Genomic DNA, 13,579 nt, shown 5'->3' on the forward strand with positions numbered 1-13,579 from the left:
TGGAGATGAGTTCCATTATTTATTTAACTGTACTGATGATCACTTAGTATCCAATAGAAAGAAATTTATGTCTAGATACTATTATGAAAGACCAAATACTTTTAAATTTGATACTCTATTTAATGATGTAGTTAGCAATGAACTTATTTCACTTACAAAATTTATAATTATTATACAAGACAGACTTAATTCAGTTCATTAATATAACCAGTATATTCTATATGTATATTCTAGTAGATGTGTAATACATGTATGTACTGCACTATTTCATTGTTAATGCTGTTTACATATATATATGTCCTGTTTATATATTCTCTACACTACTGTTTGCATGTTTACGAGAATATAATCTTTGTCATTGTCAATGTATGATGAGCGCATTAGTCTTTATCACTCACGCTAATTAATTAGCGAAATTCGCGTCATTCAGCAGGTACGCGCTTGTTAATATAGTGTCATCAGAAATTCTTCGCTTTTTCCCGTTGATCAGCTTAACAAACAGCTTGCCTTCAATCGACCAGGAGTTCTCAACACAGTCTAGCTCGTACGTGCGCTTCAGAATTTGTTGGTTTTCCTGGGTCAAGTCTTCAAAGATATATATCTTCTTACCATTGAGCTCTTTCCTTGCCTTCAAAACTTCGAACTTTTTCATTTTACGCACAAATTTGCAAATAGTGGAACGAGGTCCAAGTCGATGGGCAATGTCGATATCAGTTACTTTGACATCGACTTTAAGATTATCCCTGAAAAATTTGGCACATTTCTTAGCGCAAGCCTCAGCCGTCTCAGTGCGATCACAGTTTAGTCAAGATTTTCAAGATTTTCAAGATTTTATTTTTAACACTCAGACACATAAGATATGTGTAACATGAGGAGGCATACAGATATAATTGACAGAATGGACAGATAAATTTGGTAATTAACAGTTATATATACATACATATGTGTATAATAACACCAGCCACACACATACATACAATGTATACGTTCAACCATATTATCCTCATACATTTACGTGTGTACATATATAACCTGCCACACACACACAATTCATACGATCAAAAACCTAATATTCTCACACATGTACATGAGCATGTAGTTATACAATTTAGTCACGCGCTCGCACACGCACCGTGTAAATCCACATTATATGTATAAATGTGTACATATAAATAACTTAATATTTCAATCAGAACAAACAGATAAACAACCGCAAAGGAATTAATTACAAAAGATGGGACATTTTGGTTAGGAAAATAGAAAAACCTGTCAGAATTTGTTGGTTGCATATTGATAAAAAAAAACCTTTAAACTTATCAATATTTGGGTTTGCATAATAATAGCGAGGTATATATTTATTTCTTAGAGTCGATAAAGTAATATTGTTGCATATAAACAAATAATGAAATTCATCACCAATGCTTTCGGCGCATAAATTACATAAATGATTCACTTTTGGGATATTATACCATCTGCCCGTTTCTATAGGAAATTTAATATTCAAAGTACGCAGTTTTGTTATTTGTATTCTGGCATGTTCTGACAAATTTGATAAATACTTTTCCATGCAAAATTCTGTTTTAAATACAGAATATAATTGTCCACGAGCTGAGTTAGCACAGTCGGAAAACCATCTTTGTATAAACTGATCAATCAGACGTTGTTTCAAAACATCTTTGTAGAAATTATCAGGCATCAGTATTTTATTATCGAATATAAAAGAAAATCCAGTTTCGTTAAAAATACTTTGTTAACATTTAATCCATTTAAAAGAAAAATTAGCATCATTTTGCAAATGTAAGGCCAATTGTAATAAAATGCTACTTAGTTTGTTATCATTACTTAGCAATCTATTCCAAAAACCTACTAATTTTAGTTTAACATTTATTTCTAACGGCACACGACCTAGCTCACCATAAATCATAAAATTTGGAGTAGTAGACCTCACTTTCAGGATTCTTTTGCAAAACTTAAGATGAATCTGTTCAAGTATTTTTAAATTTTCGAATCCCCATACCTCTGACCCATACAATAGGATAGGCTCTACTAAAGAATCAAAGCGTTTTAGTTGAAGATCTATCGGTTTTGATTAGTTTAACGTCCTATTAACAGCCAGGGTCATTTAAGGACGTGCCAGGTTTGGGTGGTGAAGGAAAGCCGGAGTACCCGGAGAAAAACCACCGACCAGCGGTCAGTACCTGGCAACTGCCCCTCATGGGATTCGAACTCGCGACCCAGAGGTGGAGGGCATGTGGTAATATGTCGGTACATCTTAACCACTCGACCACCGCGGCCCCTAGAGATCTATCGGAAGAGAAAGATTCCTGATTTTTTTATATATAGAAAATATTGACTTTTGTGCCTGATCGATTACTCTACGTCTCGCGTTGACAAAGTTGCCATTGTAATTAAAAGTAATTCCTAAATAAGTAAAATTATCTACATTTTCTAAAGTTTCGTTTTGCAATATAAATACATGATTCTGTTTACTTTTTTTCTTACAAAATACCATAACTTTTGTTTTATTTACATTAATTTTAAGCTTCCAAGTTTCACAATAAAGCTGGAATACATTTAAAGCACTTTGAAGACCTTCTGGACTTTCTGAGAATAACACAGTATCATCGGCGTATAAAAGAACAAAGATTTCAACAAAGATGTGAAGTTCGTTAAAAAACTTATCTCTTACAGTTTCAAGTGGATGACTACCTAAAGAGGCAAAATAACTTTCTATGTCATAAAGGAACACGGAAAAGAGAAAGGGAGATAGGTTTTCTCCTTGTCTGACTCCAATTAAGCACGGGGAGAAATCAGACGTTCTGGAATTGAATTGAACACATGATTTAATATTATTATACATGTTAAAAATAACTTTGAAACATTTACCATTTACATTACTGTTATGTAATTTTTGCCAAAGGCCTGCTCTCCATACGGTATCAAATGCCTTTTTGAAGTCTATGAAGGTACAGTATAGTTTTTTTCCACTTGAAAGATATATAGATATGAGAATATGCAAAACGAAAACATTATCTACAGTTGAATGACCTTTCCTAAAGCCTGCCTGGTTTCGAGATATTACGTTAATTTGTTTTTCATATTCATTAAGGCGATTATTAATTATTGAAGTGAATAATTTGCCAAGACAACTTATCAATGTGATAGCTCTATAATTATCTGGGTCTTCCGGACTACCTTTATTTTTGTATATAGGTTTGATGATACCGACACTCCAACTATCCGGAATAATCCTCGTGTCTAAAATTATATTGAACAATTTACCATAAACAGGGAGCATCTCCGGAGGAGAATTTTCCAAATATTCGTTCAAAATACGATCTGGGCCGGACGCTTTGTTATTTTTTAGTAATCGAATAGCTTTCTGTATTTCTATCTCGTTAATCGGTTGATTCAGTGTATTATTGACGTCATTATCGTTAACATCAAGGTTGTCAATTTCATTTATAACATTATTATTTTCTTCTTCAGGTGTGTTAAGTTTTTTGAAATAATCGTGTAAAACGTCTATGGGTATGTTTGTTTCTGTTTTCTTCTTTTGTGAAAACTTATTAAGCGTTTTCCAGAACTCTTTTGGGTTTCGTTTCGCGTTATCCCTTAATTCTTTTGTGCATTTCGCTTGATATTTTTTGTAGTTCTTTCTCAGTTGTTTTCTGTATTCTCTCCCTTTAATATTCATCGTGTGCTTAGTTTCTGTTGATTTGTTAAATTTGTACCTTATTTTATATTTATTAAAAGAGTTCCTGGCAAGTTTACAATCCTTGTTAAACCAAGGTTTGTTTATATTTTTATTATTTGTTTTATGGTGGTGAGTCACACCTATCGTGTTTGTAGCGCAATTTGTTAGTACTGTACATATGTCTGTCACTAGACCATTCACTTGACCACTTGTGATAGTGTCACTAAGTAATACATTATTTAAATTTACATTATATTGTTTTTAACTGCTCGTGCAAAATCTGACGATTTCAAGGGATTCCATCTCACATAATCTCTATCAGCAAAACATTTTTCATCTCGGACATCTTTTTTTTCCGGAGAAGCGAATGAGAAATTTATTAGATTATGCACATCTGAAAACAATGGGTTAAAATCAATTATTTCAAAATATTTTATGAACGGAAATAAATCTGGCATCAATATAAGGTAATCAACAACGCTTGAGTCTTTACATGTAGTTTTTCCGAGATACTTGTCGCATGAGACTCGTCCATTCGCGATAAATAAAGAGCTCCGTTTACACATTTCAATCAATTTCGACCCATAATTATTTATACGTCCTTTATCTTGAGAAGATCGAGCAAGAGGGATGTCATATTGAGCTAATCGCTCAAAAGAATTCATATTATCGGTAGCATGGTTATTATCAGATATATCTAGTATATCATGTAATTTTTCATCTGGTATGATATAATCTATGGCGTCAGAAGTTCTTGAGTTAAAATCGCCGACAAGCATATTTTTGTTTTCTTGTGATAGCATTATCAACTCGTCTTCAATTTCTGTAAATGCATTATCTGAGGAATACCTAGAATTCTCAGGGGGAATATATATACAGCCTGTAAGTAAATTTTCATTTAATTCAGATAGAGTTTTATATACTTCAAACCACAAAACATATTCATACATTGTATCATGAAAATGTATATATTTTGACAAGTGGCTCTTAAAAATAACAGTGATACCGCCAGATTTTCTTTTGAATTTGGTTCTATATTTTGAAAAGGATACATAGCCATTTGGTAGGTCTAATTCATCGTGTTCATCAATTTTTGTTTCAACACATATCAAAATGTCGTAATTTGTAATTAGGCTTCGAAATTCTGGGTCAATTAATTTTGAAGTAATTCCACATGTGTTCTAGAAGCCAATGTTAAGATCATTAGACTTCTCTGGGGCTAAGTTTGGGGTGTCCGATGTGTTGTCCTACAGAACAGTCTCTCGTTGGGTCTGAGTGTCGGCGTTGAGGTCTGTTGGAAAGTCGTTTCCGAATTGGGGCGCGGAGACGCGAGAAGCGCGGTCGTCGGAGATTCCGTGTGTCCCTCGATTTTCTTGAGAGTGTCCACATGATGCGCGGTGGTTGCCTGGGGGTGCGCGGTGATGTCCAGGGGGAGGGGTCGTAATTGTAGCCCCGGGGTGCATGCTGGTTAGGGTGACGACTTTCCGAGGTTTAACGGTAATTTCGTTGTTTTCGAGGGTGTTATGGTGGGTAGTAAGGTCTATCGTTCACATATAGTGTATCGTACACTATTTTGGCCCTGTCCCCCTTTCGCCTAAACTCTTTCATAACCGGGTAAAGGGCCGACCGACGGTCACTTATTTCCGTCGGGTACTGCAGCTAGATGGAATATTCCGGTTTGTTACGAAGTTTTTCGGGAGCAGCCTTTAACACGCGGTCAAGGTCGTGGTGGTTTACAAACTTGGCTATGATATTGCGTGGTTTTCCATCCCGTCGCGGACGTAGACGGTGTACATTTTGGAACGCTATGTCTCTAGCACTTACAACCTCCAGCTGCTGATCGATGAAGGTTTTGAGAACGTCCTCTGTGTTCTCCTCGTCAACATTGCCTTCACCTGCGATTCCCGAAAATATTAAATTATACTTCATGGAGTGAGTTTGGAGACGTAAAAATTGCTCCCTGAGCTCGTAGTTCTCCCGTTCGAGATCACTATTCATCGATTCAATGTATGAAACACGATCATCCATTTCATGGTGATGGGCCTCTTCCTTCGCTAGAATGTCGTTATGTCGCTTTACTTTAGAGGCAATATTTGCGAGTTCATCCTTCAATGAACACATACTGGTGTCAAGGGTTTCGAACTTGGTATTTATATCATCAAGGATATCGAGCTTAGTAAGCTTTTCATTAATGACTTTTTTTTCAAATTTGTCCAGTCTATCGTTCATCAAGTTTATATTTGTGAATATCATTTGCATTGTCACGATTGATGTTGATGAAGGCGGCTGGGTGGAGGAGGGCTGAGTAGGAGGCGGCCGAGAAGGAGGAGGCAGTATGGGTGGAGACGTCGATGTGATAAACTGGGGAAATGGTGGCGGGGGCCTGTTAGCTATATGCTGACCGTTCACTATGGAGTGCACATCAGGTTGAAAATAAGGTGTACTGTGCGCTACATGTACATGTTCACGTGCCGGTTCGCATGACTGACTATGAACGGCGTGAACTGAAGGCACGGGCATCGAGTTTGATAACTGTTGACCGTTTGGAAAATGTTCATTAAAAGTTACATATCCGGGTGGGAGAGAATTCTCAGTCATTTGAGGACCAAACAATGACCCGTGGGCATCGGACAAAACTTGAGAGGTCTGTAGGTTACCAGTTGGTATACAGGAACCCGACATACCTGACATAGCCATCTTGTTGTTATTCGCTGTTTTGCTCGGCGGGGTCACACCTGAGGCAGAGTTTTTGCTTCTGCGGCGTTTTTTCGACGATTTCCCCATGAACGAGCTGACACTATATACCACATATATGTAACATTCATAATCTCACAGGAAAAAGTTAGAAAAATGTCATTTCTCAAGGATTAAAAAAGTATGAATCGCCAGCTCTGTGAATACCGACCTGTCCACTCTCTAGTCCGACAATTCGAATCGAATTTTTCCGTCCTTGTTGTTCTAGTGCATTATCCCGCCGTGCCAAATGAACTATTCTCTCTTCAGCTATCTGTACACTTGTCTCTAACTGACCAACTGTTTCTCGTAATTTCTCGTTCTCATTTTCCAGGTCAAAAACTTTCCCTTCAAGTCTCTCAATCATCTCTTTGTTTTCTTGTCTGATTTCATCTCTCAATTTCTCCATATGAAAAATCATATCATCTTTTGTCATGAGAGTTAATAATACCTGGTTAATATGGTCGAGTTTATCATCGGTACTGTCCATGTGACTAACTGACACTCCGCTACCTCTACGATCAGATTTCGTCTTATTACTGGTACTAATGCTCCTACCGGTCGGCATTTTCTAAAGATTTACTAGTCCGTACGGTGAATAATATTATCGTGTCAAATAAATGGCAGCAACGAAATCGGGCAATACGTACCTGTACGCACAGGGACTTGTAACGTAGGTTGTGAGAAAGTCTGTTGTGTACTAGGCCTATATACTATATAAAAGTCCTTTTATATAGTATATAGGCCTAGTACACAACAGACTTTCTCACAACCTACGTTACAAGTCCCTGTGCCTGTACGTAGTATCTCAAGAACAGGTGTGCGCGTGGATAGTGTTCACTATATGGTGGTCACTGAAGCATGACAAACTTCTCACATCTCACAGGAAATATCCTCAAATATCTCGAGAAATAGTCACTTTTTCCAAAATCCAATAAGTCACGAATGTTCCATAATGTCACAAAATTGTGGTTCGTCAAAGTAATTCCAAAAGACTGTCTAACTGAGTTTAAAACCACATTTTGTAGAGACAGAAATACATCACGCCTTCACGCTTTCACAGTGCCACCGGAAGTGAATATGTATATATTTCAATAAATACTTCAATAGTACATATATTTATTTTCGCGGAAACCGGAAGTTGTATGAGCGTTATGTCCTAATAGCTATACTAACGCTATGTAGAAAATACCATTAGCGCAGTGAGAAATTCGCGCATTCGTTGTGATAATAGCTATATATACTAATGTTATGTAGAAAATACCATTAGCGCAGTGAGGAATTCGCGCATTCGTCGTGATAATAGCTATACTAATGTTATGTAGAAAATACCATTAGCGCAGTGAGGAATTCGCGCATTCGTCGTGATAATAGCTATACTAATGTTATGTAGAAAATACCATTAGCGCAGTGAGGAATTCGCGCATTCGTCGTGATAATAGTTATACTAATGTTATGTAGAAAATACCATTAGCGCAGTGAGGAATTCAAGCATTCGTCGTGATAATACCTATACTAATGTTATGTAGAAAATACCGTTAGCGCAGTGAGAAATTCGCGCATTCGTCGTGATAATACCTATACTAATGTTATGTAAAAAATACCATTAGCACAGTGAGAAATTCGCGCATTCGTCGTGATAATAGCTATACTAATGTTATGTAGAAAATACCATTAGCGCTAAGAAATTCACGCATTCGTCGTGATAATAGTTATATTAATGCTATGTAGAAAATACCATTAGCACAGTGAGGAATTCGCGCATTCTCTGTAATAATAGCTCTACGAATGCTATGTAGAAAATACCGTTAGCGCCTTGAGAAATTCGCGCATTCTTCTTGATAATAGCTATATACGTACTAATGCTATGTAGAAAATTCCGTTAGCGCAGTGAGGCACTGGCGCATTCGTCTTGATAATAACTATTCTAATGCTATGTTTGAATGTCATATGCGCAATGATGACCGCGGTCATGTTTTAGCGAAAAATGTCTAGGAGAAGAAGTTGGAAAGAAGATAGTTCAATGTCAACAATCAAAAAGATCTGAAGTTCTCAGTAAATATATTCTGTAACCTGTCAGTGGTTGGGTGAATCAAAACCTAAAAAAGCGGTTCATCTCCAACTTCTTTGTATCAAGTGGAATAAAAATCGCCTTTTTTATTTACATTTTGTGCTTACAGCAAATAATTATCATATACTGTAACTTGCAGACAAAAGTGCCGGCGGTATTATTTAATTCATAATACATTATACATATAGGATAATAATCCCTCCGAGACAGTGTAATTTAACATTTAATACTACTGATTATGAACGGTCCCTGATAGCGAGATTACAGTTTCTATATCTATCACTAATTTGTGTTAAGTTTGGAGATGAATTTCCATGCTGTTTTAAAGGGGGGATTAACTTTTTTTTTTTTTTTTTTTTTTTTTTAATGTGGTACACCTTTGAACGACAAAACTGGACTACATTCTAAAAGTCAGATTTTTTGTTTAAAACAATCCTCTTTATGAAAACTGCACAGTCAATATAATTCATGTTCAATTAAACTTTTTATATTTGCGATCAGCAGTGTGCTACTTTAAACCCATCCGGAACTCCTCGGGGAATAGATATTCTCGCGATAATACCCGATGAGTTCAGAATGACTTTAAACCCTCTCTTATTTGTGACGATTTTAAATGAAAATAAAATATCAAACATGGTTTTAATAGTGAATACCGACATTCAAAACCTGAATCAATCTTAATAATACAATGTAAGTACACAATGTCAATTTAACTACACTTTAGAGGGTTGTCAAGTGATCTGAAATATGTTCCTGTTATATAAAGCGGAACTCGGTTAATACGAACTCAAAGGGACCGCGAGAATTATCCGAGTTCGTATTAACCAAGTTCCACTGCACCTCCAATACATTTAGCCCTTATTAACCCTGGCTGTCGAAAACAAGGTTCATATCACAAATATTTCCTTACTCTCATTGTAAATGTAATGTGAATGTAAAGTCAGCTAAGAAAAAAAAATGTTTCAGGTGTAGATGATGGGGGAATGTCGGAGTACCAGGATAAAAGATGCCGACCAGCGGTCAGTAACTGGCAAATACCCAACGGTCCCATATTTTCCATACAAATATAAGCGAAGTTTTAGGAACATACTTGAACTATTTGGTATTTCTTTGCAAATCTGTCAAATGTCTTACTCTTTGTAGCTCAACTGGGTTCCATGTTAGTCGTAATTCTCCATGCATGGTTGATGCAATGTGACTTGAATATTTTCATTGTTTTATTTTTTTTATAAAATATTTACTAAGATACGTATATTTTAATAACTGGTATTACTTGAACAAGTCATTATTTTCGATTCTACTAGCTAGGGCAGTATAATACCATACTTGCCGAATCAAGTATTTGTTTATAATATATATGTATAGTTTCTTTGACAAATCTGAAAAAAAGATTCCCTGAAAGATAATTACAAGAAGAACGATAGTCATAGGACGCCGCCCTGACGAATTCATCACCTGGTCAATATAAAGTTCACAAGCGCAATAGAAATACTGACCCTTACATGAACTTTTATGACACTGTTATTTTTATCCACGCGCTGAAATGTTTGCGACGAAAGCGAAATAATCACACAGCATTCAAAAGCCACAGATTAAAAAAATGAAATGTCAGAGAACTGCGCTTTTCATATGCATACTTGAAGGCCGATATTGAAGTCAATACTCTTTGGCTAATGGTTGTTCGTTGTGCTAGATAAATACACAGAGAAATCATAAGTTTAACAAGCTAGCAGGTCCCTGTGTTTACATACAAACAATATAGGTGGCGAGTTGAGAATACGAGAATCCAAATAAATATACATGGCGACCGTAAAAGTCTGTTTATCGAGTTATTGACATACATTGGAGAAATCAAATGATTTATGAACCCTATATAGCTACATTTAAATCGACAAATGTCCTTCATACATGGGTAAAACAAATATACTTTTTTTTTTTTTTACTTTTGTGATTCGTTAAGTCATGGTTTACTGAACTGTATTCAAATGTTTGGTTTGTACTCAGTTCAGCAGGGACAATAATATCCTGTTTTTCATATCCAGAACATTTTAGGGGTTTAGGGTTTCTAACGCTCGAGTACAGAAGACAAAGGGCAGATACGATACAGCCGAGCCGTATAACGGTACAATGTAGTTGACTGTGTGGTTTTTAAGCTTGGCGTCGCTCTTTCTGTAGTCTTCAAAGTAAATCTTTGCAGGCCTGCGTTTGGCTAAGTTTTTTTCCTGGGTTTCCTGCAGTTTTATTGTGAGATAGTCCAAGGGTAGATATAACGTCAGTGATAGTAACCCCTGGAGTATCGAGGATGGGGTAATGTGGTCATGTGACGTATTTTTAACTAATCTTAGAAACCGGGCTACGCTATTTATATAATTACGCTCGTTGAAACGCTTCGTTTACATAGAAAAATGTCGTCTGGGGAAACGTGATAAATATTTGCTCGGTGTTCAGCTTACGGTCAAGCATCCAAATATATAAGTTACCCACGGAACAGTATAGTTATTCAAAATTAAAATTGAGGTTTTATTGTATTGTATTTTGTCCTGTATTTCGCGCACAGTATAGACTGATATGCCATATCACAGTTGAAAAGTGTGATTTTTGTTATGTATTCAAACAGATATACATTGTATATCTAAACGAGAGACAGAGCTAAAACTCCATCCAGTTCATAAAATTATCACAGATATTAATTGTTAGGTGACTTTTTCTTGTTGAATGTTACTGTTTTAACTATAATTTCAAAATTATGCATGTGAGAACGCTAATCGGTACACACTAAACAACATACATGTATACAAGGCGGTGGATACATTACAGTTCCTAAATCATTTCTCATTTTTTCAGTAGAATAGTACGTGCTGCCCGTAAAATCATCTGAGCAAAGATTTATAGTTTTGAATTGAAATACATTGTATAAAGAATAGATTCAATTCACGTGTTCGTATTGTAATTCACCCTTTTCTGATTGCTTGAACTGTGAACAGCGAAATTAAAGTTCTGGGGAACATTTTGGTTCATACTCCGTGAACCAATCACATTATAAGCATAAATTATAGTTAACATGACGGATAAGCGTCTTAGAACTTGAAACCCTCAAACGAGACCTACAAGACGAATCGGTTTCGTTCCAACGTCGTCTTCAATTTGACATCAGGTTCGTACTGTTGTCACGGAAATGACTTTCGACTGAAGCAATTATATTTTAAGAACTAATACAAATCCGCCCGATACCCAGCGATTTCTCACATGTAATATATTTGTATTTATCACGTAATCCGCCCGATACCCAGTGATTTCTCACATGTAATATATTTGTATTTATCACGTAATCCGCCCGATACCCAGCGATTTCTCACATGTAATATATTTGTATTCATCACGTAATCCGCCCGATACCCAGTGATTTCTCACATGTAATATATTTGTATTCATCACGTAATTTGCCCGATACCCAGCGATTTCTCACATGTAATATATTTGTAATTCATCACGTAATTCGCCCGATACCCAGTGATTTCTCACATGTAATATATTTGTATTCATCACGTAATTTGCCCGATACCCAGCGATTTCTCACATGTAATATATTTGTATTCATCACGTAATTTGCCCGATACCCAGCGATTTCTCACATGTAATATATTTGTATTCAATCACGTAATCCGCCCGATACCCAGCGATTTCTCACATGTAATATATTTGTATTTATCACGTAATCCGCCCGATACCCAGCGATTTCTCACATGTAATATATTTGTATTTATCACGTAATCCGCCCGATACCCAGCGATTTCTCACATGTAATATATTTGTATTCATCACGTAATCCGCCCGATACCCAGTGATTTCACACATGTAATATATTTGTATTCATCACGTAATCCGCCCGATACCCAGTGATTTCTCACATGTAATATATTTGTATTCATCACGTAATCCGCCCGATACCCAGTGATTTCTCACATGTAATATATTTGTATTTATCACGTAATTCGCCCGATACCCAGCGATTTCTCACATGTAATATATTTGTATTCATCACGTAATTTGCCCGATACCCAGTGATTTCACACCTGTAATATATTTGTATTTATCACGTAATCCGCCCGATACCCAGTAGTTTCATACATGTACATGTCAGGCTCGTAGCTGCCATGTAAGCATATAAGCCCGTGCATGCACATCGTTTTCCTATTCCTAAGTATGTGTATTAAAATCGAGAATTTCCAATATTCGTGGGACGTTTGGAATGGTACATGTGTATGTTTTTGTGAAACTCGTTTTAGAATGAGTATACTACGGGTGAGATTGGCAGTCTATACATTGTAAAAGTATTGGAAACTAATATAAAAATTGTATATTGGTTTTTTTTCTGATAACATTCGCAACTAGCCAAGCTCGCCATCCAGTATTACAACCGTAGGTATGAAAGAAATTTGTATATGCCATTAGGGGAATCAATATGAACTGACAACATCCCATAAGGGGTCATGTTCGGATGACCTTTATTCAACCCGAACATCAAATTAAATGTAAACGTATTTTTACACCTTTCTACATCACACTGTTCGGTTCGTCCCCAGTCAATATTATGGCAGCAGCAATTTGATTGGCCATTTCCAAAGGTCACCAGAACGTAACCCCTAATTGGATGTTGTCAGATATTCTTATCAAACGTAGTGAAAATAAATATCTGTATTTTAATCAGATTGTAGGGAAATATAACCTGGAGCGATTTTCATAAAATTTATCAAATGAAATTTCATTTAGATCGAATATATCATAAAAACAAGAGGCCCAAGGACCTTAACGGTCAACTGAAACCTTTGTAACAGTCATATAAAATCAATCAAATATGGTATCTTTGATTTCGGATCGACCCAAAATTAACAATACTTTGTCAGGATCATGTCTGAATCATTTTAGCCAAATTTCAGCCAAATCGCACTGGCAGCATTTTAGAAGAAGGTCAAGATATGTTTTCAAAATGGTGATTGTGGTGGCCATCTTAGATTCGGGAGTGATCCGAAAAATAACAACACTTTGTCGGGGTCATGTCAGGATCATTTAGAGCAAGT

The 13,579-nt window shown here is 36.2% G+C and overlaps 2 protein-coding genes across 2 annotated transcripts in view; one reads left to right on the forward strand and one right to left on the reverse strand.

Moving 5' to 3' along the window:
• LOC138306383 (zinc finger protein 234-like) overlaps positions 1 to 13,579 on the forward strand; it is a 156,696-nt gene that overhangs the window by 36,378 nt on the left and 106,739 nt on the right. The gene's annotated exons all lie outside the window — the stretch shown is intronic.
• LOC138306388 (uncharacterized) lies at positions 322 to 6,957 on the reverse strand. The gene is made up of 2 exons (XM_069246824.1): positions 6,613 to 6,957; positions 322 to 803 (listed from the first exon to the last, which is right to left on the reverse strand). Exons 1-2 carry the CDS (start codon positions 6,918 to 6,920, stop codon positions 404 to 406), a joined length of 708 nt encoding a protein of 235 aa, XP_069102925.1. The 5' UTR covers positions 6,921 to 6,957; the 3' UTR covers positions 322 to 403.

This window comes from Argopecten irradians, chromosome 13, assembly GCF_041381155.1.
Source record: "Argopecten irradians isolate NY chromosome 13, Ai_NY, whole genome shotgun sequence".
Taxonomy (NCBI): domain Eukaryota; kingdom Metazoa; phylum Mollusca; class Bivalvia; order Pectinida; family Pectinidae; genus Argopecten; species Argopecten irradians.

Coding starts and splice junctions, on each gene's coding strand:
- LOC138306388 (XM_069246824.1), bottom strand. CDS start 6,920: ATGGACAGTACCGATGATAAACTCGACCATATTAACCAGGTATTATTA. Junction 804..6,612: donor ATTCGAATTGTCGGACTAGA/GAGTGGACAGGT, acceptor AAAATCTTGACT/AAACTGTGATCGCACTGAGA.